Genomic DNA, 24762 nt, shown 5'->3' on the forward strand with positions numbered 1-24762 from the left:
AGAGAGGGGTTCATTCTCCCCTGTCTCAGAGGCACGCGCTGGCCGGGGTCCCCCGGCAGCCTCCCCCAGATGCCCGGGAAATGCCACACCCTGCTCCGACACTGACCCGGTGCATGTTGGGGCTCTGACCTGGCTGCAGCCCCCCGCAAATGAGACCATATATCTTCCTACTATAGGGAGATAGCCCAGTGGATGGGGAGATCTCTCTGAATTGCACAGATTACAGGAGCGCCCACCGGTGTCAGGATCCCCTTTGCCCCCGGGGGGGTTTTGAGTGGGGCAGATGAAACCCATTCAGTTGAAACCGGTCTGGGATGGGGTCAGACTGGGAGAGAATGGGGCTGGACGGGGGGGGGTCCCAGACATGGGATTGCACAGGATGGGGCCGTGCCCCCTGCCACGGATCCCTCCGCACGGGCGGCTCCCAAAGCCCTTGGGCAGGTCCCCGAGGCTGCCCAAGGGCAGAAGGGGAGGGCCCCCAGGTGAGCGGGGGGAGCTGCTCTCCTCCTCTCCCAGGAGCGCGAGGGAGGGACTAGACAGGGCGGCTGAGCCATAAAATGACACATCGGAGCGGGAGCGGGGGGAGAAAGCCTGGCGGAGCGCGAGAGGAGGCTGCGGCCGGCAGGGACGGAGCCGCGGGAGCCATCCACGCCCAGCACACGGGGAGAGAGCCCGGCCGGCCTGGCCATGCCCAACTTCTCCGGCAACTGGAGGATGAAGAGCTCGGAGAACTTCGAGGAGCTGCTCAAGGCGCTGGGTGAGCGGCAATGGGCCGGGCTGCGGAGCCGCACCCGCGGGGCTCGCTGCGGGGGCTCGGAGGGCCGTGTGCGCCGGGGCCACAGGCGGGGTGGGGGGAGTCCCCTGGGCCGGCCGGCCTCAGTTTCCCCGCTCCGTGCCCCGGGCTGGAGGAGCCGGGGGGCGCAGGGAGGGAGATGTGGGGGTGCGCGGGGCCTAGAAAGAGGAGGGCTTGGGTCGGGGCCGGGACGAGGCACAGAGCTGGGGTGTGTGAGGGCGAGGGCGCCTATGTGTGGGGTGCGTGCCAGGGCCATCGCGGACCTCCTGCGGGCGGAGCGCTAGCACCTGTAAGAGACGCCGAGCAGGCGCCAGTGCGCTGACCAGTCTGTATCTTCACCTCCCGAAAGGGCTTCTTCGTGCCGGGGGGGTGGGAAACAGGCCCGAGCCATCCCTGTGCGGATCCCTGGGGCGCCACAGCACATGGGGACCACGCTCGCACCCATTGCACAGACTGGGAAACTGAGGCATGGTTAAGGAGGCTAAGTCTCTGGCCTCAGGGACCCCCAGGAAGCCCAGGACTGGCGCCAGATGCAGAAGCTAAGAGTCCCAGGCCTGAGCTGCCCCCTGCTCTAACCGCTGGCCCAGGCTGCGGCTAGGCTTCCTTCCAACCTCCCCCTCCCCAAGCGCCAGCTGCTGGATTTCCTCCCCCCAGCTCTGGGGTGGTATCGCAGGACGAGTCTGGCTGGCAACATTCATGCCGCAATCAGATGATATCCCCCAAGCTGAGGGCTAGGCTGCTGGATGCAGCCGGGCGCAGGGCGGGGATTGCTATAACAGCTGTCCGGCTTGGCGCGGCTCCGGCCAGGCTCATGGGATGCGGCTCGGGAGTGGACACGTGTCCCTGCAGAGACCCCTGCCCCAAGGCTGGGGATCCGGGCCTCACAGCCCCGCCAACAAGCAGCCTCGTGCCCCCTGCTACCCAGGGTGCTCTTGTCTGGGCCTGTGTCCACTGCAAAGCAAAGCGGACAAGGCAAAGGGCACCCTACTGAGCACCTCAGGGGGAGGAGTGCTATGTGCTGACACCTCATTTCCACTCCTGGCGCTGCCACTGACTGCTGGGAGACCTTTGCCTCACTGCCTCAGTTTCTCCATCTGTGGAATGGGAGCGACGTTGAGTTGCGGCTCAGAGATCCAGCTGGCATCTGAAGCACGTGGTAGCATGGAGGCTCCCCCCAGGGTAAAATTGCTCCTTGACAACTCAGCCACTCTTGCCTTTGCATCTTGGAGAGGGGCTGGTGGAACGAACGCAGGCAGCCGGGCTCTAAGAAGCGCCAGGCTTTTCCAGCTGAGCTTGAAACGGGCAGTGCTGCTTGGGATCAGCCAATATGACACAACCCCCCACCCCAGAAACCCACTCCGGCCGGGAGGGCTGGACCAGCCCCTTGCAGCTTGGGAGGGGTGTATCCCTTCTCCCCACCTGGGGTAGGGCTGGGCATCTTCTCCTGTATTACAGACCTGGCCCTGGGGCAGAGTTGAAGCAACTTGACCAGGGGCCCCTGGACTGTCAGTGGCAGAGGAAGGGAAACCCCAAATTAACCCTTTGCTTCCTGGTGGCATTGAATTGGAGGGAGAGGCCCGGAGATATTTAGCTTGGGGCAGGGGAAACCATCTCCTCCAACAGCGGTTTTATCCCTCCGAGTCTTTCCTTGCTGGTGATGCTGGTGACCCCAGTGTTGCCCATTGCCGGGGGGTTGTTCTGTGTTTTCCAGGAGGGGAAACTGAGGTACAAAGAGGCAGCCCATCCACCACCCCGCGGAGCCTCCAAGGGTGGTGGGAGTGGTGAAGAACCTGGCAGTGGCATTTGGGGGGTGGGGGGAGGGGATGTGAGATGGGGGGCAGGAGGGGCTTGGCGGTGGGATTTGGGGGAGGGGTAGTTTGTGGCGGGGGGGGGGGGGGGGGTCCAGGCTCAGGGTCTGGCTGACCCTGGCTCCCACCTGGAGGCAGGGAGCTGCCTTGAGGACAGACCTAGCAAGCAGGAGCTGGAGAACAATGGAAAACCCCCTCCCCCACAACCCTGGAGAACAATGGAGAGCTGCTCCCTCGCTCCCAAACCTGCTGGGCAACAGTGGCCCTCTCCCCTCCCTGGAGCAGGCCTCCACGGCTACCCCCTTCCATGCAACCCCATCCCAAGCCCCTAAGGATGGGGATACACCCTGCCTGTGCCCCCTCCCCCTGCAACGGATGGAGCAGAATATTTTCCAGCCGAGGGGCTCGGCGCGAAATACTTGGGGATAATTATCACTTGCTTCGATTTCACTCCCGCACCCCCTCCCTTCCTCTCCCAGCCCAGCCTGGCGGAGAAATAAATCTGCCAGCGATAGCGTAAATTTCTGCCTTTCCCACGGCGGCGAAGCGGGGTCCCGGCTCTTATCAGCCTGGGTTTTATTGGCATCGGAGCTGCCGGAGGGGAAGCGGATCTCTCTTGGCACCTTGGCTGCGAGGGAAAGCGGCGGGGGGGGGGACTCCATGGAAAGGACCTGATGAGATAAGGAGTCATTAAATTTCAGCCTGGGACAGAGCCAAGCAAGGCGGGGCAGGGGGCAAGGGTCCCCAACCCGTGTGCGAAGCCAGTTGCCCCCCTGACAACACCCGAGGGACTGTCAGGGTTTTCCTCCTGCGGCCCCCATTGGAGATCCCTTTACTTGGCACCAGCTTGCATATGCCAGTTCAGAGGAGAAATGCCAGGTGGGGGTCTCGGGAGGGCACTGGGGCCAGATTCGCCAGGGCACCTGGGCTTTGAGGCTGGCCCTGGATGGGGGGTGGGCTTCTTCAGTCCCTCTGGCCCTGCGGGTCTTAACTCTTGCTTTCTTTTCCCATGAGAGCTGGTGTGCTTCCTGGAGCTGGGGCTTTACAGGACTCGTGGAGCCCTGCGAGGCAGCGTTCCCGCTAAGCTGCGTGGTGTGTGCGACCGCGCAGGCGCCCCTGGCAGCGTGGCATGAGCATGCCTGCGCGGCCATGCACGCCACGCAGCTTAGAGGGAACGCTGCAGGGAGGCCCACAGAGCTGCGGCCGAAGCTCCTGGTTAAAGGCTCTGCCCCTTCTCCTTGCCCATGTGAACGCCCCTCCCTGCCTCATTCGCTCCCACTCCACAGCTGGAGAAACTGAGGCAGGGAGGCCAAGGGAGTTGGCAAAGATCTCCCAGAAAGTCATTGACAGTGCCAGGAGTGGAAACAAGGTCCTTCCAAGGTCCCGCCTGGGGTCCTTCCAATGCAGCTGCCCCCAAGGAGCTCAGCAGGGTGGGGTGCCTCATGCCCCCCTGCACAACGCCCACATGTGTGCCCTCTGCCTTGCCCCCTTCACCCTGCAGGCCAGACACCAGACAAAGGCTCGCCTGTGTCCTGTTTCTCCTTCTGGGACTGGCATGCCCCTCTCGACTGCAGCCCCCATGTCATGGTGGCAGCGACCCCCCAGAAGAAGCCGCAAGCTAGAGCCAGGGCCTGGGGGGCTGGGGGCTGGTAGGGGAGAGCCCGAAGCAGCCCAGCCATGGGAACGGGGCGCCAGGCAGGCCAAACAATGGGGGGTCTGTGCCGGGCTGGGCCCTGGGGCTCGCGGCCAGACCTCTGCCAGGAAAAATCTGCCCTGTGGCTTTCCGCGGCCAGAGGTTAATCCGGCTCCCAGGGCTCGGTGCACGGTGTCCCCCCCTCCTCATGTGACACCCAGGGATGTCGCACGCCTGGGGGCTCCCAGACCCCTGAGCTGGGGTAAGCCGGCAGGGGAGCCTGGAGCTGGGCCAGCTCCTGGCATGGAGCCCTGGGCAACCAGGCTGGGTGGGCCACAGGACTCGTCCAGCCCCCTCCTCACCCCTGGCCCCTGCTCAGCATGTCAGTGCATGCCCATGTGTCTACAGGTGTCTGCATGGCTGTCTGCGGGGGGGGGTGCACATCTGTTTGCATGTGTGCGTGCTTCTATGTCTGTGTGTGCACCTGGGTGGGTACACATGTGTGTCTGTATTTATGGTTGTGTGTGTGCGTCTGTCTCTGTGTGCATGATATACGTGCATCTGTGTTTGTGTATGCACGTGTTTCTGTCCTTGTGTACATGTCTCGCGAGTGCACGTGTGCATCTGTGTGTGTGTGTGTGTCTGTCTGTCTGTGTATCTATGTGTGCATGTCTTGTGTGTGCATCTGTTTGCATGTGTGCATGTCTATGTGTGAGTGCATGTGTCTCTCCATTTATCTGTGTCCATGTGTGTATGTGTCCATTTGTGTGCATGTCCCCCTGTGTGTGCATGTCTTGTTTGTGCACTTGTGTCTCGGTGCATGTGTGTATGCATGTGCGTGTCAGGGTGTGTTTGTACACATCTGTGTCTGCGTGAGTGTCTTGTCTGTCTGTGTATCACTGTGCCTGGGTGTGTATACATATGCGTGTCTGTATGCACGTGCACACGTGTGCATCTTGTCATCAATCACTTCCCCTCACTGAAAAATAACCCCACAGCGGCCCCCAGGATGGGGGGCTGACTTGCAGAGCCCATCAGCCCCCCTCCGAGGCAGGCGAGAGCCACTTGACCCCACTGGCCTGCGGGAGGGAGATGCTGCAACTCGCCTGCAGCCCAGATGTGCGGGGCCAGGGGCTGTGGTTCTACCCTGAGGCTTTCCCACTCTGGTTGGGGAGAGATCCCCTCTTCTCCCAGCCTCAGGGGAGCCGGCTGGCCCATGCCAGTTTGCTCATGGGGGTCCCAGCCCACCCGTGGCCTGACCTGCTCCCCTCCGCAGGCGTCAATGTGATGCTGAGGAAAATCGCAGTGGCCGCGGCCTCCAAGCCAGCTGTGGAGATCAAGCAGGACGGAGAGACCTTTTACATCAAGACTTCGACCACAGTGCGCACCACCGAGATCCACTTCAAGATTGGTGAGGAGTTTGAGGAGCAGACCGTGGACGGGCGGCCATGCAAGGTGAGGGGGTGCGGGGGCTGTACTGTCCCTGGGGAGACCCTGGATGGGGCAGGTCTTGGCTTGGGGTCTTCTGCACCCATCAAAGCCAGGGCAGAACTGGGTGTGAAGGTGCTGCGATGAACAGGGCTTTTGCCAGCTGGGTCTGAGACACCCTGTGCAAACCCAGGACTCCAGCTCTTAGTGTGATACTTACACACACATGTGGGTGCGTACACACGCCAGGGCTCCAGCTCTCAGCATGACACACCCACGTGTATATCTCAGCACACACCCCAAGACTTGTCCTCTTAGCATGATACTTGTGTGTGTGCGCCCCTGGGCTGCAGCTCTTTTGGTGTGACACATGCACATGTATGTATGTGCCTATGTCCTGTGACTCCAGGTGTCTTAGCATGACACTCGCATATGCATGTGCACCATGTCACACCCCTGGAGTCCAGCTTAGTTGGTGCAACACCCATGTGTACACCTGTGTGTACCACCCCTGGACTCCAGCTGCCTTTATATGACGCACACACACATCCTCTGGAGCCCAAGTCACTGGGTATGATGGGTGTGTACACCCCCACTCCCTGGTATCTGTGTTTTGCATTGCTCTCATGCACAAATGCACATGCACACATGCACCCCCCCCCATTATCTGTTTTGCATTAATCTCACCTGCACATGCACACACACACACATACGCGCCCCCCCGTTATCTGTGCTTTGTGTTGATCTCACACACGTGTGCACACACATGCACCATGCCCCCGCTGTCTGTGCTTTGCATTGACCTCACACACACATGTACACACACATACATACCCCCCCGTTATCTGTGCTTTGCATTGATCTCACACACACACACACACACACACACACACACAAACACACACACACCCCGTGTGGGGACAGACCCAGCACCCGCCTGCTCTGGAGGATGGAACAAATGGCCAACACCTGGCTGCGCTAACGAGGCCCCTCTGTTCCTCTCCTCCCTGGCAGAGCTTGGCCAAATGGGAGAGCGAGAACAAGATGGTGTGTGAGCAGCGGCTGCTCAAGGGCGAGGGACCCAAGACAGGCTGGTCCAGGGAGATGACCAACGACGGGGAACTCATCCTGGTAAGGCCAACCGCAGTGTGCGAAGGGTTAACCCCAGGGGGGTTCTTGCAGCGGGGGGATCCCTCCCAGTGTATCAGAGACCTTGATTTCTCTTCCCATCCTCTGCTCTGTTCCACCAAGGCGCTCTTAAGGCTGCTCGGGCCCTACGTCCAGAATCAGGGCCCTTGGTGCCCCGGGATGTGCTGCCGATGCCCCAGCGGTGGGTGTCTGGCCCTGGTATCCCCTGACATCTGTTCTCATCCTTTCTAGACCATGACAGCTGACGACGTCATTTGCACGAGGGTCTACATCCGGGAGTGAGGCTCCGGCGGGGCCGCACCAGGCTCCCATGGCCCCAATCCTGCCCCCTCCACAGACCTCCAGGACCCCTGGCACGGAGACCCAACCCAGATGCCCCAGAGGCCCCACTCCACAATCGCCCCTGCCCCTTTGCTCTGCCACCCCCGTCCCGGCACATCAGGGTTCAAGCAACTCCAATTAACCCCTCGTGGGCTTGTCCTGTCCAGCCCCAGCACTGGGTGCTTTGCCCTTGCACCCTGCCCATCTGCCCAGTGGCACAACAGTTTTCCCATCTGCTGCAAACCCAGCTGCCCCTTGATGCCTGTGGGAGCCTAGCAGTTTGCCCAAACCCTGGAAGCCTGCAAGACTGCAATGCCTTCGGTGCAATTTGAAGGACCCTTTGCTCTCTGGGGTGGCAGGGAATAGCCCAGCTGTGCTGCCTTTGCTAGAAATAGCAGTGCAAGCACTTGTGCATAAACTGGAATAAGAGCATCCACATGCAGGAGATGCCCAGCATTAAGTAAACTGGGATCATCCTCATACTGGGACAGCCCTGCTCCCTGGCTTCCTTCCAACCCCATCTCTTCCAATTCCTGTCTAGACCCCTCCCTTTGCCTCTCCTGCCCCATCAAAGCCGTCTCCATGCCTGTCTGCTCCCCCTCCAAGCACCACGTGCTTTTCCAACCTGCATCCGTGTCCCAGGGCCTCGCCAAAATTGTCCATGATGTTACCTGTCTGAACAGGATCCTTCCTCCCCTGGAGGTTTCCCTCCCTGGTTCCCTTCCCGCCCCCAGACAACCGTTCAAGATGAGAAGTGGAAAGTGCTGTGCATTCCTTTTTAATTTCCCCTGGCTTTGATTTTTGATTTTATACAGAATATTTTTTCATATGCCCCTAGGAAGAACCTGTAGGGTTGTCTAGACATGCTCCTTTCCCCACATAGAGCCTTGAACTCTTGCTCACTTGCTGTCTCCTGTCCTGGTAGTTTATCCTCAATTTTCTTTGTTTGAGTATTTATTTGTTAATATTGTATTAAAAAGGAAGCAATCCACACCACAAAAGAAATCCCAGCCCCAGCCAGCCAGGCCACCGGGGATCTTGCCTTGAACATCGTGTCTTTCTGGACGCCTCTTTCTTTTAATAAATGTCTCACAAGTTGCTTCCTTGTCTTGGTTATGGTTGGAAATTAGGACCATTTCTTGTGAGCGTCACAGCATTAAGTCGTGGAGCTCGTGACAATGGGGGATTGCCGAGACCGAGAGGAGAATGGGGTTCCTCCTGGCACTAGGGCGATGTCTGCTCCATTTGGAGATCCAGCCAGGCTGCATCCCCTGGATATCTTGAACCCAGAGATGGTGGGTGCCTGTGGGATGGGCTGACACGGCATGGCTAGCTCTAGACAGGCCCTGTTCACCACGCTCTCTCCCCTTTCACCATGGAGGGGCAGGAAGGCAAACTTATGGCTGGTGTGAGTTCCCCTTTAAGAGCAGAGCATGATGGGAGCTCTCACACACCTATAAAAAAGGGCAATCCAGGTGCCCGCTTACTCTGTTGATGCTGCTGGAGGGGAAGGGAGCGACTGTTGCTTGGGCACTGTGGAGGTGAAGCTGTGAACTCACTGGTGTTTCTCCCTTGTGTCCAGCCCAGCCTCCTTGCACCCCCAGGGGTGGTTTAACTCCATGGGGATGTCGAGGGGTGCAGATAATACCCATTCTTGTCTTGGGGGGAGGAAGAGCCCAGCTCCCTTTGCCGGGATGCATTTGGGGATCAGCGGACGGGGCAGTGGATAGGCACCAGTCCCCCAGGGTTAAGCCATGTGCAGATGCCCCAAGAGCCTTGGGGGCTCCCAGCTGTGCTGTGGAGACCTTGCAAATACTGGGGTGCAATGGGAGCTGGGGCTGCTGGTGGTGGAGAAGTGGGGGGCCGTGACTGGAACTAGCCAAGATGGTGGGAGTCTTCCAGCCGGCTGCAGGGCTCAGCCCTGCGTCCAGCTCAGCTTTGCAGCTGTCTCTACCACGTGGAAGCCAGGTCTTCATGCATCTTCCTGACACTTTCCAGCTCTCTCCTGCTGCTGCTTTGTTCTGGCTTCACCCCCTGCTCTTTCCAGGCCTTGTTCAGAAGCTGCCACTGCAGTAATGGGGCCATTTGTCACCCTCTGGCTGCCTGGATGGAAGATGCCCCAGGCAGGGGCAGCGTTTTGTGGGGAGCAGGAAGGAGTCATCCCCACTCTGCAGCAAATGAGGTGCTCAAAGATCTGCCTGGAGCCTTTGGGGCTTCACCCTAGGGCTACACTGGGGTCCCGGATCCACAAAGCGGCTGGGGAAAGGCTACAGTGCCGTCGCGGCCCCCCTCCGCCTGCCTGTTGTCTCTGCGCGGGGGCATGCCTGCTCAGATCAAAGCCTGAAAAACTGGTGGAGAACAAAGGCCTCGTCCTCGCCAGCTGGGATCAGGCAGGCTCACCCGGCTCCCTGGCACGCAGGGCGGGACAGGTCCCGAATGCTGTGGGCAGGACACGCAGAGGGAAGGCGGTTTGTGGGGGGCCGCCAGGATGCCTGGGTCCTTCCCAATCTAGGGGCTCAGAACAGTGAATATCTGGAGACTGGGGGCTCTGTCCATAGGTGTGAGGGGTGTTTGGGTTAGTGGTTAGAGTGGGGAGGGGGGTGTCAGGATGCATGAATTGCATTGGGAAGGGGAATTTCTAGTGGTTAAACTGGGGAAGACTGGGAATCGGGACTCCTGGGTTCTCTTCTCTTTGCCCCAGGCCACCCCCCACACCTAGGATGAGCGGTCCAAGGGGTGTCCTCCTACAGCCAGCATGGAGAAGGCTCTGCCCCACAAGACTGCCAGGAAGCTCTGGGGGAGCTAATGACTTTCTGAGCTGCTCCTGACCCTCTCGGCAGAGTTCACGTCCGGGAGGTTTGGTCTCGATTAAGTGCAGGAGCCGGTGCTGGTCGCCCTTGCCCTGCAGCCCCTCCGCCATCATTCCCGGTAACTAAGACCAGATGCTAGGCTGCCCGAGGCTGCGCAGGGCTCTGGAATTTGGCAGAGGGGGGTTGCAGCAGGGGCCCGGCTTGCTACTCTTGTTGCCCTCTCTTTGCACCTTTTTTGCACCTTTGCATCTTTGTCTGCTGATTGCTTAGGCTTCTCGGACTGGGCAACACACCCCTAGACCTGGAACGTTTCTCCTGAAATGGCTGAGCCTAACTGGCCCGAAGCTCATTTGAATGGAGGTTGGGGGAGAAAGGGGAATTTCTCTTCAGTTGGAAACTGCTCCCCACTCCATCCTGCAGGTAGCTCTGTGCTGCCTGCCCCTGGTTAGCGGGGAATGGGTTAGGGTTAGGGGGGCTGAGAGGGTAGCAACTAGCCAGAGAACCGTAAGGTTTCTGCAGCACTGAGCAGGGACCCCAGGACCGTGGACATAGTGGAGAGGCTGGTCCTGGGGCCACAGTCCCTGGTCCCTGCAGCTGGGCAGGCCCCCCACCAAAACGGTTATGTATATGTGGGACTCGGTCCTAAGGCAGATGTGTAACCCATCTGTCTATGTGAGGCTAAAGAGATGGGGAGAGTTAATCCAGTATCTCTCTCTCTCTCTCTCTCTCACTGGCGCACACACACCCCTCCAGCTGCCCTGCATCTTTGTCATCAGGGCTGGGGCTTGAACCATGGCTGTTTTGCTTAAACAAAAGGCAAATTCCTCCTCCTGGGCTGTTTCTTGTGTTAATACCAATGAGGATTTGACCCATTTGCAAGACTTCTTGGAAAGCAGAGATTGTCAGGATGCATTTCCGTGACGCGGCGCTCCGGGCAGGGGCCTCCAATATGGGATCCAGAGAGACTTGCTGAGTCTAGCTGCCTTTTTTCCTGGCTTGATGAGAAGAGATAGAAAGGGCATGGCATCCAGTACAGCCAGGATGGGGCAAGGAAGAAGGGAGATCTTGTGCACAGTTGCAATTGCCCTTGTCTCTGGATGCACGTTCTACCTCGGGCTGGCTGGGGAATCCCTCTCTGGGATGCTCTTTCCTTGGCCGCTGGAAAAGATCTGCTCTTTGCCAGGGAAATGTGTCATGGAACGAAGTCGATGGTGATGGAAATTCATCCTGACGTGAAAATGGGGGAGAGGGAAAGCCTGTAGCTAATGGGAACAGTTCCATTCAGGCCTCTCTGGTTTCCCCATTTGGAGACTCCTTAGTTAGATTGGCTTTCATTCATCATTTTAGGACAACCAGCCATTGGGTCATTTTGACGTCTTTTAAGTCAGGACAAAGCATCTGGATTCCTTCGGTTGAACCAGGAGGTGTCGAGCTGACCCCGAGTTCACTCTCTCCTTCCAGCCTTGGAGCTGGCAGGAAATTGAAACCTTTTGGCATCTTGTCCTGCCCCGGAGTGGAGGAATTTTGCTATATCCAGTTCCTCCCCCCGCCCCTGAAATGAGAAACCTGATCTACATCATGCTAGCGGTTGGCGCCCCGCATGGGTCCAGCTGCACCCAGCCAGGCCCTGCATGGGCTGCAGCAAGCCTGGCACATGGGTGCTTCAGACTGGAACAGCTCACTCCCTCTCCATTCTAGGAATAGTTGTTCCTGTATAAGGTGCCTGATGGGGAGTAGTAGATACACTGGAGGGTAGGGTTAGGATTCAGAGAGACCTCAATAAATTGGAGAATTGGGCCAAAATAAATTTCCTGAGGTTCGACAAGGACTAATGCAAAGTCCTGCACTTAGGAGGGAACAATCCCATGCACTGGGACAGGCTGGGGGCTGACTGGCTGGGCAGCAGCTCTGCAGAAAAGGACCTGGGGGTGACAGTGGACAATAAGCTGAATATGAGCCAGCAGTGTGCTCTTCCTGCCAAGAAGGCTAATGGCATCCTGGGCTGCATTGGTAGGAGCTTTGCCAGCAGATGGGGCGGAAAGTGATGCTTCCCTTCTATTTGACACTGGGGAGGCCACTTCTGGAGTCCTGTGTCCAGTTTTGGGCACCCACTACAGAAAGGAGGTGGACACAATGGAGTCCAGTGGAGGGCAACAGAAATGGTTGTGGGGCTGGGACACATGACTTGTGAGGAGTGGCTGCGGGAACTGGGGTGTTTTATTTGGCAGAAAAGAAGACTGAGGGGGGATTTGATAGCAGCCTTCAGGTCCCTGCAGGGGGTTGCAAAGAGGATGGAGCTGGACTGATCTCAGTGGTGGCAGATGACAGGACAAGCAGCAATGGGCTCGAGTTGCAGCAAGGGATGTTGAGGTTGGATATTAGGAAAAACTTTCTTACAACAAGAGTGGTAAAGCACTGGAACAGGTTATCTAAAGAGGTGGTGGAGTCTCCATCTTTGGAGATGTTTAAGACCCAGCTCAACAAAGCCCTGGCTGGGATGATGTAGTTGGGGCTGGTCCTGCTTTAAGTAGGGGCTTGGACTAGATGTGACCTCCCGTGGTCCCTTCCCATCCTCACTGTGATCCTGTGATTCTCTCCCAAGAGAGGTCCTGTTGTACAGGAGGCCAGGAGCTGTGCAGCAAGATTGAGTTTACAGGGAAAAGCCTGTAACCCACGTAAGGACACACTGACAGGCACAAAGCAAGGGACAGGGGCACAGAGCCAAACTGGGGTCTGGTGTTAAGATGGTAGGGGATCGATGCATGAACAGGATTATGCCCTGCTCACACGGGGCCTGATTCTGACCCACAGGGACCCATCTAGCGCTGCGTTCCTACCCATCTCCAGCAAGAAATGCCTTCAGCTCCAGATGTCCCTACCCCCTTCCCTTCTCCCCGCTCCGGTTCTCTACGCCCCAAAATAAAGGGGCAGCTTTCAGGGAGCAAACTGCAGGGAAGGTTCCCGCTGGGTCCCCTATTGGCAGCTGTGCACTTGATGGGCATGGGTCGGGTTTGGGCCCCAGGCCAGGGCAGGATCTGGGCCAGCTGCTTCTGACCCAGCCAAAGCCTGGGACAAGGTTTTTGGGGATGAACACCCCTTTTTGCAGATTCCGAGAAAGGTCCCAGTATATCTAAGGTGGCTGATGGCTTTCATCCACGTGGGCGGCATCCCGTGCCATCAGTGCCGGCAGATCTAGGCCCCTCTGATGCTAATCTCTCCTGGTAACCTTTGACCCCACCAGCTAGTAGAGACAAAACTCAACTCCTCCCCTGCATCCCTAGCCCCCCTTTCCCTATCTGGGGCCCCTGAGAGCCTTTCATCCTCCCGCCACAAAGCCTCGGGCTTCTCCGTCTGCCCTGATGGGAGCCGCTTTCAACGGCCTCCTTTCTCCCTGGCGCCGGAGGGGTGTTCGCGGGTCAGGCAGCTCCCCCCTGCCTCCCCAGCCCCTGTCCCCTTCCATCACGGCTTTGTGTGAGGGTTAATGAATATCCAGCATTTTGCTCTGGTACATTGACCCCCCACCCCCTTCCATCTACCCTGCATTTTAATTAACTTTCTCCCTGAAAATGATGGATTGCTAGGGCCGGGGAGGTGGGGGGATGGGCCCAAATTTCCGAGCAGAGATCAAGTGGCTTGAATAGGAGTCCTCTGACCCCCACATTTCTCTATTGTGCAAAGGAAGGCGGGTGACGAGCTGCCGTACTGCCCAGGGTGCCCAGCACCTAGCCCTCAGGAGCACCAAGGGGACCCAGCCAGGATGTTTCCCATGGGAGGTTTTGTCCTGCGGGGAAACGCCTGCGTGCGTGGATGTCCGGACAATGCCAGAGCCTACTGGTTGGAGAGCCCCCGCCTGTCGGAAAGCCAGGAGCTTGGCTCATGCTGGAACCATCCCCTTGGATGGGAGCCGCCTCGGCGTTCGGAGCGTGTCTGTGCAAAGCCCGCAGCCATTGTATCCAAGTGATGTGATCCGCTGGCCCAGCCAGCCACCGGGAATGTCGGGCTCGGGGAGTTGTTTGCTTGGGAGCGTGGGTGGCAGGGCCCCCTGGCTGGGACGAGGCAGGGAGCACGTGTGTTTGCTGCCAGAATATCACTGCAGCCGGGGGCTTGGGGTTGCCTAAGGGCGCATTTCTCCTATGAATTCCCCCCTATCCAAATCTTTGGGTGTTTGTGAGTCAGAAGTCGAACCAAGAGGTCCTTGCTTCCAGCCCCTGTGTTCGTCTTCCCAAGGCAGAGAAAAAAACCCAGGTGTCCTAACTACCAGCCCCCCACCCTGCTGCTCCCAGGTGTGTGCTGACGGGCATCCCATTTCGAGCCCCGATAGCTCAGCTAGGATGGAAACAACTTCCAGTCTCTTTGCATTGTTCCCTGAAAAGGTTTCTGAGCTATCAAATACAGTGATCCAGTAGGTTTTCTCCTGGAGCATGTATAGTCTGGTCCAGGCAGCTGAGATGGGCATGGAGAAGTGTCTTGTGGTGGGCATGGAGCAGTGTGCATCTGACCAGGTTGGCACCAAGGGGTCTGGGCTTCACTGCCCAGCTGGGCTTCGTGCCCTGGCATTCAGGACACCTGGGTTCCTTCCCCCAGCTCCACTCTGTGACGGGTAAAAAACCCTTTGGGCTGCTTTTTAGGCCCAGACTGCTTCTAACCTGGACTCCTGCATTCGCCTCCCACCTGGGCTGGAATCCACCCACAAGAAGGGGCAGCGTCTGTATTGCCCTGCTGATTCTGGAGGGTGCAGGGTGCATCCCTTCTGCACTGGGCACAGCAACCCTGTGGGAAGAATGCCTGGCATGTGGGTGAGCCCCAAGCCGGGGGCTGAGGGAAAGTCACTTCTCCCTCCAGGTGAGAGGGTGGTGGTGGCAGGGGGAGGGGGGACTGGTCAGACAGGTTGGGAGGGGAACTGGGTGGAGAAGCCCCTTCCCCAGCCCTCACTGGAGACTTCACGCATGGCAGCGTCCAGGGAATGTCCAGCTACTGTGGGGAGCCTGGGAAAGGGGGGAGGGGAGCGGGGGGAGGGGGGCCAGAGGACCCCGTGCTGCAGAGACACCTGTGTGCATTGCTGCAGGCCAGCACGCATTCACACACATGCACACACCATGGGTGCTAGCCTACTACATACACATGCACACAGTATGGGTACCAGCCCAATACATGCACACGCCATGGGTGCTGACCAGTGCACCCACACATGCATACACTATAGGTGCTGGCCACCTACATACACATGCATGCACAGGCCATGGATGCTAGCGCAGCACATACACACACATGCATACACTATGGGTACTGGCCTAGTACATGCACACGCCATGGGTGCTGACCAGTATACACACACATGCATACACTATAGGTGCTGGCCACCTACATACACACGCATGCACAGGCCATGCATGGATGCTAGCCCAGTACATACATGCATGCCCACACATGCACAGGCACGCACATGCCCATCCCCTATGAGCACAGGCCTAGCACATGGCCAGAGCACGCATACAGGGCATGCAGCAGCCGCCTGTACTGGCATGCCCAGACAGGAGCCTCTGCGTGTGCACATGAGAGGCACGTATCTGCGTGCAGCTGCAGTCCCCCTGCTTGGCCTGGCACATGCATGTCACATGTGGATGTGTGAGCACATAGTGGGGACATGGGGGGGGGTACCACACCACCAAAGCCACGCATCAGTCAGGCAGATCCATCTGACACCCGGCCCCCGGCTCCATCTGCACAGCACAGACACCGCCAGGCTCGGGTGCCCAATCCTGGCCAGGGGAAGCATGCACACACCTGTACTGCCTTCTCCCTCCAGAAGCAAGGCCTCCTGGGCACCACGGGGCAGGGGCCTGCTCCGGCTTGCCCTGCTCTTGTCTGGCCTGGCCCAGGGAAGAGGGTGTCGGGGCCCGCACCTCTCCCAGCACCGGAGACAAAAGCCAAGCTGGTGAGTATGAGGCAGTGTAGACAAAAGGGGTCAGATCCCTCCTGCAGCTCCTGGAAGATGTCACCCCCTCCCTGACACTCAGCAAGTGCCTACAGCCACCTCTGTAGCCTCCTTTGTAGCCATCACGGGGTGATTGTCCCCCGTGCCCCGGATGCCCGGGTGACTTTGCCTCTATGCCCAGGGTGCCGGGCTCTGTCCTGAGCGGCTGGGAGCTCACATGGGGGCTATTTTCACGCCCTTTAAGCTGCTGCCAGGTGCTAAGCACATTCCTTGACCCCCGCCAAGGGCTGGGGGAAGTAGCCCCCTCGCTGAGATTTCCTGCCTGTGGCTTTATGAACCCGAGTTGGGCAACTGGACGCCCGCTGCAAGCTGTGGGTGGTGCGTGCAGGGGCTGAAAGGCTGGGTATAGGGTTGGGAAAGAGCTGTCTCTCCAGCAGGGCAGGACATGCCCAGGCCCTTTGCTGTGTCAGCAGGGAGGCCCGTGGGAGGCCCGTGGGTCTGCGGGTCTGAGACCTGGCAACTCGGTGCAGCCATGGAAGGTCAGAGCATGCTCGGTCCTACCCCATCTGATCTCCTGCCTGTTCATCAGTGCAGGAGAGACCCTAGACACCTGCCCTCAGGTCTCTTTCTGCAGGTGGCAGGTGTGTGGGTCCCACTGCCCTTCACTGTGCTGTGTCAGACCCCAAAATACCCAGCACCCCGGGGCCTGATTCAGTTAAATAAGGAAAACACCTCACAGTCTGGGACCTTCTCCAGGCACGTCTGACATTTGCTGCATTTAGGAGCAGGGACACTCCCAGCACAGCCTGCCTGCACTGGGACCAGCCCCTCAAGGCAGAGACAGGGGTAAGGGCTATAGGCTTGCAGGGGGGAGATGGTGGCAGCTCCCCCTTGCCCCCTGCTCTGCTACCACCTTCTCACGCCTATGCTACTGTTGGCTGGAGGGACTTTTCAAAGCCCCTGGGGCTGTTCCTTGCTTGGAGACCAGGGTTTGGGTCTCAGGGAAGCGGCCATGAAAAGGGTTCTGGGTTGTTCCCATTGTGGGATGGGTTGAGGATGGAGGAAGAGGGCTGGATGGGTTGTGAAAGATGAGGTGGGGCTGGTGGCAGCTCTGTTGCGACACTTTTAATCTCAGCCCCCAGCCAGGGCAGGGCAGGGAGTGACTCAAAGGAGCTCCTGATGGAGGATGCAAGGTCCCTGCCCCGGGGAGCCTGCAGCCAGGGAGGGAGGTGGGGTTCAAGAGTTCAGCTGCCGGGGAGTGGATCCAACCCGGGTGTCTGGACTTGCCATCCTGCCTGCTTGGAGCGCAGCGCTCTCCCCAGAGCCCGGCCTGGGACCCGGGCATCCTGGCTCGCGGGGCTGTGCTCCAGGAGGTGAGTGAGGGGCTGGACACTGGTGTGAGGACTCCTGGGTCCTTTTTTAGATCTGAGAACGGAGCAGGTTGAGTGGTCAGAGTTGGGGACTTTCAGACAGCATGTACACAGATGCACTGGTATCTGTGCTTTGCACTGATCGTGCGCATGCGCATGCGCACACACACATACACACTGGTATCTGGGATTTGCATTGATTGTGCACACGCACACACACCCATTATGTACTCTGTAGCTAGCCCTTGTTGTCCCTGAGGTCCCTCCCAATTTCTTCCTACCCTGTGAGCCTGGAGCAGAAGTTGCTCTGCTGAGGGTCCCTTGGGCTCTGGGGTTGTCTCGTGCCCCTGACTCTGCCTTGTCCCTGGACTTTGCCTGGGTTCCTGGAGGGCTGCATCCCCAGGTGTCTGGCTGTGGGCAATACCTGCCAGTCTGGGCTGCAGAGAACTTGCAAGATCAAGTCACTGCCCTAGTCCGGGCATCCTGGAGCCTGCAGTGAATCCTATTTGCTGCTTGCAGCTCCCTAGTGCTGAGTTGATGCTGAACCAGGAGCACTGGTGGGAGAATCCAGCCCCCAGTCCCAGCGCTGAGTCTGGCTGGTGGCTCCGAGTTGCAGTCCTAAGAGCTCTGCTCTGAAATGCCCAGTCTGATGCTCTGAGTCCCAGCCTCATATCCTGAGTCCCAGCCTGGCGCCTGCCAGCTCCATACCTCTGTGTGGCTGTCCTGCTCCGTGGTCCAGACCAGCATCCCAAACTGCAGCCCCATGCCTTGAGTCCCAGTCAGAGAATCAGGTCCTGAGTCTCAGCACCCAGCGCTCCTCTCCGAGGTCCAGAGCCTTCAACACTGACTCCTGCCTCGTGTCCCAGACCTCCCGCCCTGGACTCAGTCCCAGGCTCCAAGTTCAGCTCTGAAAGCCCCGGCTCTGGGCTCCAGCTGATGCTCCGCTTTTGCAGTCGCAACTCCAGGCTCTGCTCCAGTTGCCGCCCAGCGGAGCAAGGCCTCGGTTCCAGTTGGGCGCTCCAAGCTCCGGTGCCAAGAGACTCCGAAACACCCGGTCCGATGCTCTGAGCCTGATGTCCCAGCCCAGTGCCTTGGCTCTGGGTTCAAGCTGCAGTCCCACACTTGAGTCCCAGCTGGAGATTAGTCCTGTGTTCCAGCATCGAGCACTGCTTTACAAAGTCCAGAGGCCTGCTTGCTGCTCCCACCTCACCTCCCACAGCTCTGCCCCAGCGCTGAGTCCCAGGCTGCAGGGTCCCAAGTGCAGCTCTGCAAGCGCCAGCTCTGGGCCCCATGCCAATGCTCCGCGTTTGGGATTGCAGTTCCAAGCTCTGCTCCGAATCGCCTCCCAGTAAAGCGAGCCCTCGGTCTGGTCCAGCACTGAGAGCTCTGCTCTGAGCCCCTCGGTGAGTGCTGAGTCTCAGTCCAAAGTCCCGCTTTCCATCTCCAGATGTCCACACCAGTCTCCTGAACTGCAGGCTCCTGATTCGTGCTCCAGGCTGACGCTCTGAATCTAAGTGCTCCTGGTTTCATCCCAGTGCTCCCAGTTCAGTTTCTGCTTTGAGCTGTGAGCTCCAGCCTGGCCTGCCACATCCACATCCACATCCCAGGACTCCAGGTCTTCCTCCAAAACAACTAAACCCAGTGCGCGACATTGCAGGTTGATGTTCCACCATCCCCAGCTTCTTCTCGAGCTCCTGCCCAGCATTTCCACTTCAGCTCCGAGCTCCCATTGAATGCTCCAAGATCCAGTCCAGCCCTCCTCAGCTCTCTGCTCCCAAGAGACGCTGCGAGTCCCGGGGGTCCTGCCTGCCTGTCTGCCCCCCCAGCCAAGGCTCTCCAGTCCAAGCTGCTGAATTTGGAGGTCCAGCCTGAGGCTGTGTGTTCTGCTCTGACCCCATTCTCTGCTCCACTGGGATGCTCCGGTTCAGCTTCACGTCCCCAAAGCTCTCCCTGAGGATGTGGGTTCTGGTCCGAGACTCCTTCTTAGCCAGATCCAGCCTGAGGATCGGGGCCCTGCTCCCTGGCTCTGCAGGTCTTGGCTCTGGTGCCAGGCTCTGAGTTCTGCCTGGAGTCCCAGGGCACGAAGTCCCTGGGGCCTGGTCTGCTCTGTGCTCTGGCCCCAGTGCTGGTGGACCCCAGCCCAGCACTCGGCTCCGAGAGCTCCCAGTTCCAGTGTCCTGCCCTGGGCTCCCAGCTGCAGCTTGAGTCTAGAGCCTGCCTCACTTTCCCATGCTCTGGCTTCCAGGCCAGCGTCCTGAACTCCGGGCTCCAGCTCCAGACTCACACTCCTACCTCCAGTCAGAGAACTGAGTCCTAAATCCCAGCACCCAGCGCTGCTCTCCAAGGTCCAGAGCCTTCAACACTGATTCCTGCCTCGTGTCCCAGACCTCCCGCCCCACACCCCAAGTTCTGGGCAACCAAGTTCAGCTCTGAAAGCCCCGGCTCCGGGTTCCAGCTGATACTCCACGTTTGCAGTCGCAGCTCCAGGTTCTGCTCCAGGTGCCACCCAGCAGAGCAAGGCCTCGGTTCCAGTTGGCTGCTCCACGCTCCAGTGCCAGGAGACTCTGCAACACCCGGTCCAATGCAGTAAGCCTGATGTCTCCCAGCTCCAGACCTCTCTGTGCCATTCTCCGCATCCCAGAGCAGCATCCTGAACTCCAGGCTCCAGCTTCAGGCCCGTGCTCTGGGTCCCAATCGGAGAATCCGGTCCCAAGTCCCAGCACTGCGCTCCGAGGTCCACAGCCTCGTGTGCTGCTTCAACACTGATTCCTGCCTCGTGTCCCAGAGCTCCCACCCTGCGCTCAAAGTCCCAGGCTCCAGGGTCCCAACTTCGGTTGTAACTGCCCCGGCTTGGTGCTCTGGGCTCCAGGCTGATGCTCCAGGTCGCGGCTTCAATCTCCTCTCTGAGTTGCTGCCCAGTAGAACGAGGCCTCGGTTCTGGTCGGCTGCTCCAAGTTGCGGTGCTAAGAGCCCCGCTCCAAAACGCCCGGCCTGATGCTCTGAGTCCCAGCCTGATGTCCTGAGTCCGAGCCCGGTGCCTTCCAGCTCCAGACCTCTCTGTGCTGCTCTTCTGCTCCCTTCCAGACCAGCATCCTAAACTCCAGGCTCCGGCTTCACGCTCCAGTCCCACGTTTGTGGTTCCAGTCAGAGAACCTGGTCCTAAGTCCCAGCACCCAGCGCTGCTCTTCGAGGTCCACAGCTTATTGTGCTGCTTCGATGCTAGTTCCTGCCTCACATCCCAAAGCTCCTGCCCTGAGTCCCGGGCTCCTGGATCCCAAGTTCGGCTCCACAAGCCCCGGCTCAGCACCCTGAGCTCCAGACTGATGCTCCCCATTCGCAGTCACAGTCGCAGTCCCAAGCTCTGCCCCAAATCACCACCCAGCAGAGCAAGGCCTCGATTCTTGTCCAGCACTGCACGCTCCCCTCTGAAGAGCCCAGTGCAAGCTCTGAGCACTGAGTCCCAGCCCGACATCCTGAGGTCCAATCCAGCACTCTCCAGATCCATCTGTGCTGGTCTCCTGCTCCTGGTTCATGCTCCAGGCTGCTGCTTTGAATCCTGGTGCTCCCAGTTTCATCCCACTGCTCCCAGTTTGGTTTCTGCTTCAAGCTCTGCGCTCTGGCCTGGCCTGCCATTTCCCCATCCCAGGACTCTGGGTCCTCCAAAGCTACCTGGTCACTCCGGCTTCCGAGTGTTTGGCTCAAGCACTGACACAGAGCTACCAAGAGCTTGGGCTCCAGTCCGACCCCCAGCCCTGCCTGACCCTCGGGGTCCCTGCAGTCCCAAGAAAGGGAGCTGCACCTTGACACATCCTTTCCCAACAGCAAATCCTCTGCCCACCCATCCCTTTTGCTCTGATCCTGCATGCAGTGATCCTGCCATGCTCTGCTCCCCTCCTCCCCCAGCCTGGGGGGCTGCATGCACTCTCCAAGGACTGCTGGCAGCTCTGCTTCAGAGATCAAAGCCCACCCGGTCCCTCCATCATCCTGCCAGCGACATGGCCCTCTCCTGGCATGCCTGGGGCTGGGCTTCTTACTATGAGATCTCTGCAGAGGTTTCCAAGCTGGACAAGTGGAGGGACCTCAGCACCAAGCAGATCCTGGCCTCTTGAAAAGAGAGATTTCTTGCAGAGACTGTTGCAAAGCCCCAGCTGGAGAGCTCTTGGGCCAGCCAGGGAGCAATGGGGTGGGTTTGCCAACTGTGGTCTGCGAATGCCCCTGCTTAGGCCATCTTGGGGTAAACTGTGTCTGCTAGGGTCTGGGCTGAGATCCACCCAGGAAGAAGTTAAGGGCAGTGTGCTGCAGGGGGATGGCACTGGCTGGTGGAGTCCCCTTAACACTCTCATGTCCCAGCTCTCATGCCAAACATCTCCTGAGCTGGGCTTTGGGGGCTGGGGGGCCTCTGGGGGCTCAGTCTGAACCCCAGGAGTCCTACACTGGGGGTGGGGGGGAAGAAGCCCCATCTTTGAGCTTGGGGCCTGATGCCTTTGAGCTGAGAACACTGAGCTCGTTGCATGGCATTGCACCCCCAGCCATGCGGGGCCCTTGGTCCCACAGCTAAGAACACCTGCCTGGTCGTGTCTCCTGGGTATTTCTTTTTATTACAACTCCCCCACACCCACCCCTCGCACCCATGACCAGGAATCCAGCCCCCTTCTTGGAGCCACCTGTCTCCATAACCCCTTACACAGCCCTAAGAGGTGACACAATGGGCAGTGCTCCCCCCATCCCGTCACCTCCAAAACAGCTGGCGGAGTCAGGCCCTCATGGTCTGGCAGTGCAGAGCGGGCTAGTGATTAGAGCAGAGAAGAGCCTGGTAGTGAGGACTCGGCATCCTTCTCTCCCCTCCAGGAAATGACTAGGGTCGGTGGGGCTGCAGCAGTGGGGGGCTGAGAGCCAGGACACCTGTGTCTGTGAGTCACTTCTGCCTCTCTGTGCCGCAGTTTCCCCAATGGGACAGCACTGAGTCCTGTCCCAGACCGGCTGAGGGGGCTTCAGCCATTGCCCCAAGCTCAGGAAGGGTCCCAGGGGGAGCCTGGAGCCCAGCAGCCCCGAGCTCTGTCTACTTCCCCTCCACTCCTCACCGCCTCGCTGCTCCAAGCACTGCCACCAGCACGCAGGGGGGGACCCAGGTGTCTGGGCATGGAGCGCCTCCCTATCCGCTCCCCCTGCCAAGAAGGGAACCCGGTATCCCCAGGGCAGGCAGAAGGGGGGAAGCCCTGGCTGATTGCTCTCTCCCTTTTCTGGGGGGCCCTGGCTTCCCACCAGCTTTGTTCTCTCTGCTGAGGGGATGTAGATGGGGGCTTTACCCTGCTCGGGGGGGGCTGCAAGGACACCCCTGCTCCCAGGTTCCCCTCTGTGCTCCAGCTGCCCCCTCCATCCCCATCCCAGCCCTCCAGCTAGCTCCACTGGGGCCACACAGCTCCCCTGAGATCCCTTCCTTCCATAGACCCCCGCCCTGCTGCATCCCTAACCCCATTTTCTCTCTCTCTCTCTCTCTCACACACACACACACAACCTCCTGCCTGCCAGGCTGTACATCAGTGCCGGGCTGTGCTGACAGCACCTGCTGGGTGTCTTGCCCTGATCTGGAGTGCGCCACTGTGTAGCTTTTGGAGCCAGGTTTGGTGTGGGGGAGCCCCTGCTAGTTGTACCCCCTGCCACGGGGGCTGGAAGGGGAGGTGGAAGCCACAGCAGCTCCTGCAAATCTCAGGGGGGCTCATTAATCAGACAGCAGCTACTTAACTGGAGGCCCCCCTGGCTGGGGTTGCTGAGTGTGTTTTTGGGGGATCAGATAGGGTGCCCTTCCCTCCTACCCAAAGCTAAGGAGGGTGCGGGCACCCCCAACCACCCCTGGGCTGGGCACAATGCTTTGCCAGGGCAACACTGACACCTGGTGGCTACCCGCGGCATTGCAAGCAGCGGGGCCGAGGCAGAGCAGCTCCCTGGGATGCGCCGTCTACACTAGGGCTGTGGGGCAGGGCAGCTGCCCCTAGGCCTGGGGTGGGGGTTGTGTCCTGCCCCATGTTGCAGGCTGACGACTCACTTGGGGCAGTCTGCACTGCCACGTGGGTACAAGAGCAGGGCTGGGAGCCAGGACTCCTGGGTTCGATGCTGGGCGCGGGGCAGCAATGCTGTTTGGTGGTGTAAGGGGAGAGGAAAGGGAGGCAGGACTCCTGGGTTTCATCCCAGCTTCTGCCATCATGATCATCAGGTGTGGTCCTTCCCTCTCTGTCTCAGTTTCCTCATGCAGGCAGATGTTGCTGACTCTCTCCCAGGGGGCTGTGATGCTTCTGTGACTCAGCGGTGCCCTGGGCCCAGCGAGGGCAGCGGAGTTGCAAAATATCAGGGTGAACCCTCTCTGCCCCCAGTGTGTATGCGAGGGCAGCCCTGGAGTGATGTACAGCACCCAGTGCTGACTCACCGACAGGTTTTGGCCTTGAGCTCCAGCTGGGTGGCAGATGGAAAGAGGAAGCAGCGAATCTGCAGCGCTCCTACCCACGACCCAGCCATGAGAACACCCCTCGCCCCATCCAGCAGCCTGCGGAGCGCAGCCAGGGATCGGGGCCTGCACAGTGTGGCAGGGCATGGCAAGGGTGGGAGCTCCATTCAAACCTGCTCTAGGCAGAGGAGGCACCTGCTGGGGGTGCTTCCCTGAGCTGCAGAAAGGCCCAGCTACCCCATCACCCCTGGGAGATGGGACTCATGGGCAGAGCTTGTGGGGGCCTGGAGACCTCCAGAGGGGGAAACATAGCTAGGCTGGTACTCCATGTTTGCATCCTGCACCCACAGCCGGAAACCCCTGACCCCACAATACTCCCACTCTTTGCTGCCCCTTTAAGCCCACCTGGCCCTGGGGCTCTTACCCTCTCCTGGGAAGCAACAAGCTCTGCTCCATTATATAAGTGGGGTAAACTGAGGCACAGGGAGGGTGCCATCTTGCCCAAAACCACCCTCTTCCCTGGCAGGGCTAGGCATAGACCCAAGGGTCCTGAGCCAGTTTGCATGGTGCCGTCAAGGCATTTCCCCCTCTTCGATGCATGCAAAATGCCCTCTCCAGCTTTCCTCTCTGCTCCTCCCTGCTCTCAAGGGCAAGGACAAAAGCTCAGCACATTTATATCCCAGCCTCCCTCTTGCTAAATCCCGGCATCTCTCACCCCCTCATATATAATCTCCTCCCCGAGACTAGTCTGCCTGCAGACACAGGTGGTTTATACCTGTGTAGAGTGGCATCCAGCGTGGCACCGCTACCTGCTATGTATTAGGGTGGTGTCTAGGAGCTGGTGGCTGACAGTTCCAATGATGCTCCAAGCTCTAGAGACCAGACCTGACTCCAAGACAGAGCTGTTTGTCTTGCAAACTTTGGGCTGTGGCTTCTGGTTTCACATCAGAAGAAACAACTGCATGAAACCCAGCTGGGGAGGGCAGGGACTTTCCCCAGGGAGCTTGAAAACCCTTTATTTTTAGGAGGGGGTCATTAACATTTAACTCAAGCGTTCAAGGAACACTATGGAGAAA

General features: G+C 59.2%; 1 protein-coding gene across 1 annotated transcript; it reads left to right on the forward strand.

Moving 5' to 3' along the window:
- Positions 1-565: 565 nt before the first annotated feature.
- On the forward strand, positions 566-8231 carry CRABP2 (cellular retinoic acid binding protein 2). The gene is made up of 4 exons (XM_090050847.1): positions 566-757; positions 5511-5689; positions 6677-6793; positions 7043-8231. The coding sequence occupies exons 1-4, from the start codon at positions 688-690 to the stop codon at positions 7091-7093; spliced, it is 417 nt and encodes a 138-aa protein (XP_089906973.1). The 5' UTR covers positions 566-687; the 3' UTR covers positions 7094-8231.
- Positions 8232-24762: the final 16531 nt, after the last annotated feature.

Source organism: Crocodylus siamensis, chromosome 6, assembly GCF_052110815.1.
Source record: "Crocodylus siamensis isolate JL-2025a chromosome 6, ASM5211081v1, whole genome shotgun sequence".
Classification (NCBI taxonomy): Eukaryota; Metazoa; Chordata; order Crocodylia; family Crocodylidae; genus Crocodylus; species Crocodylus siamensis.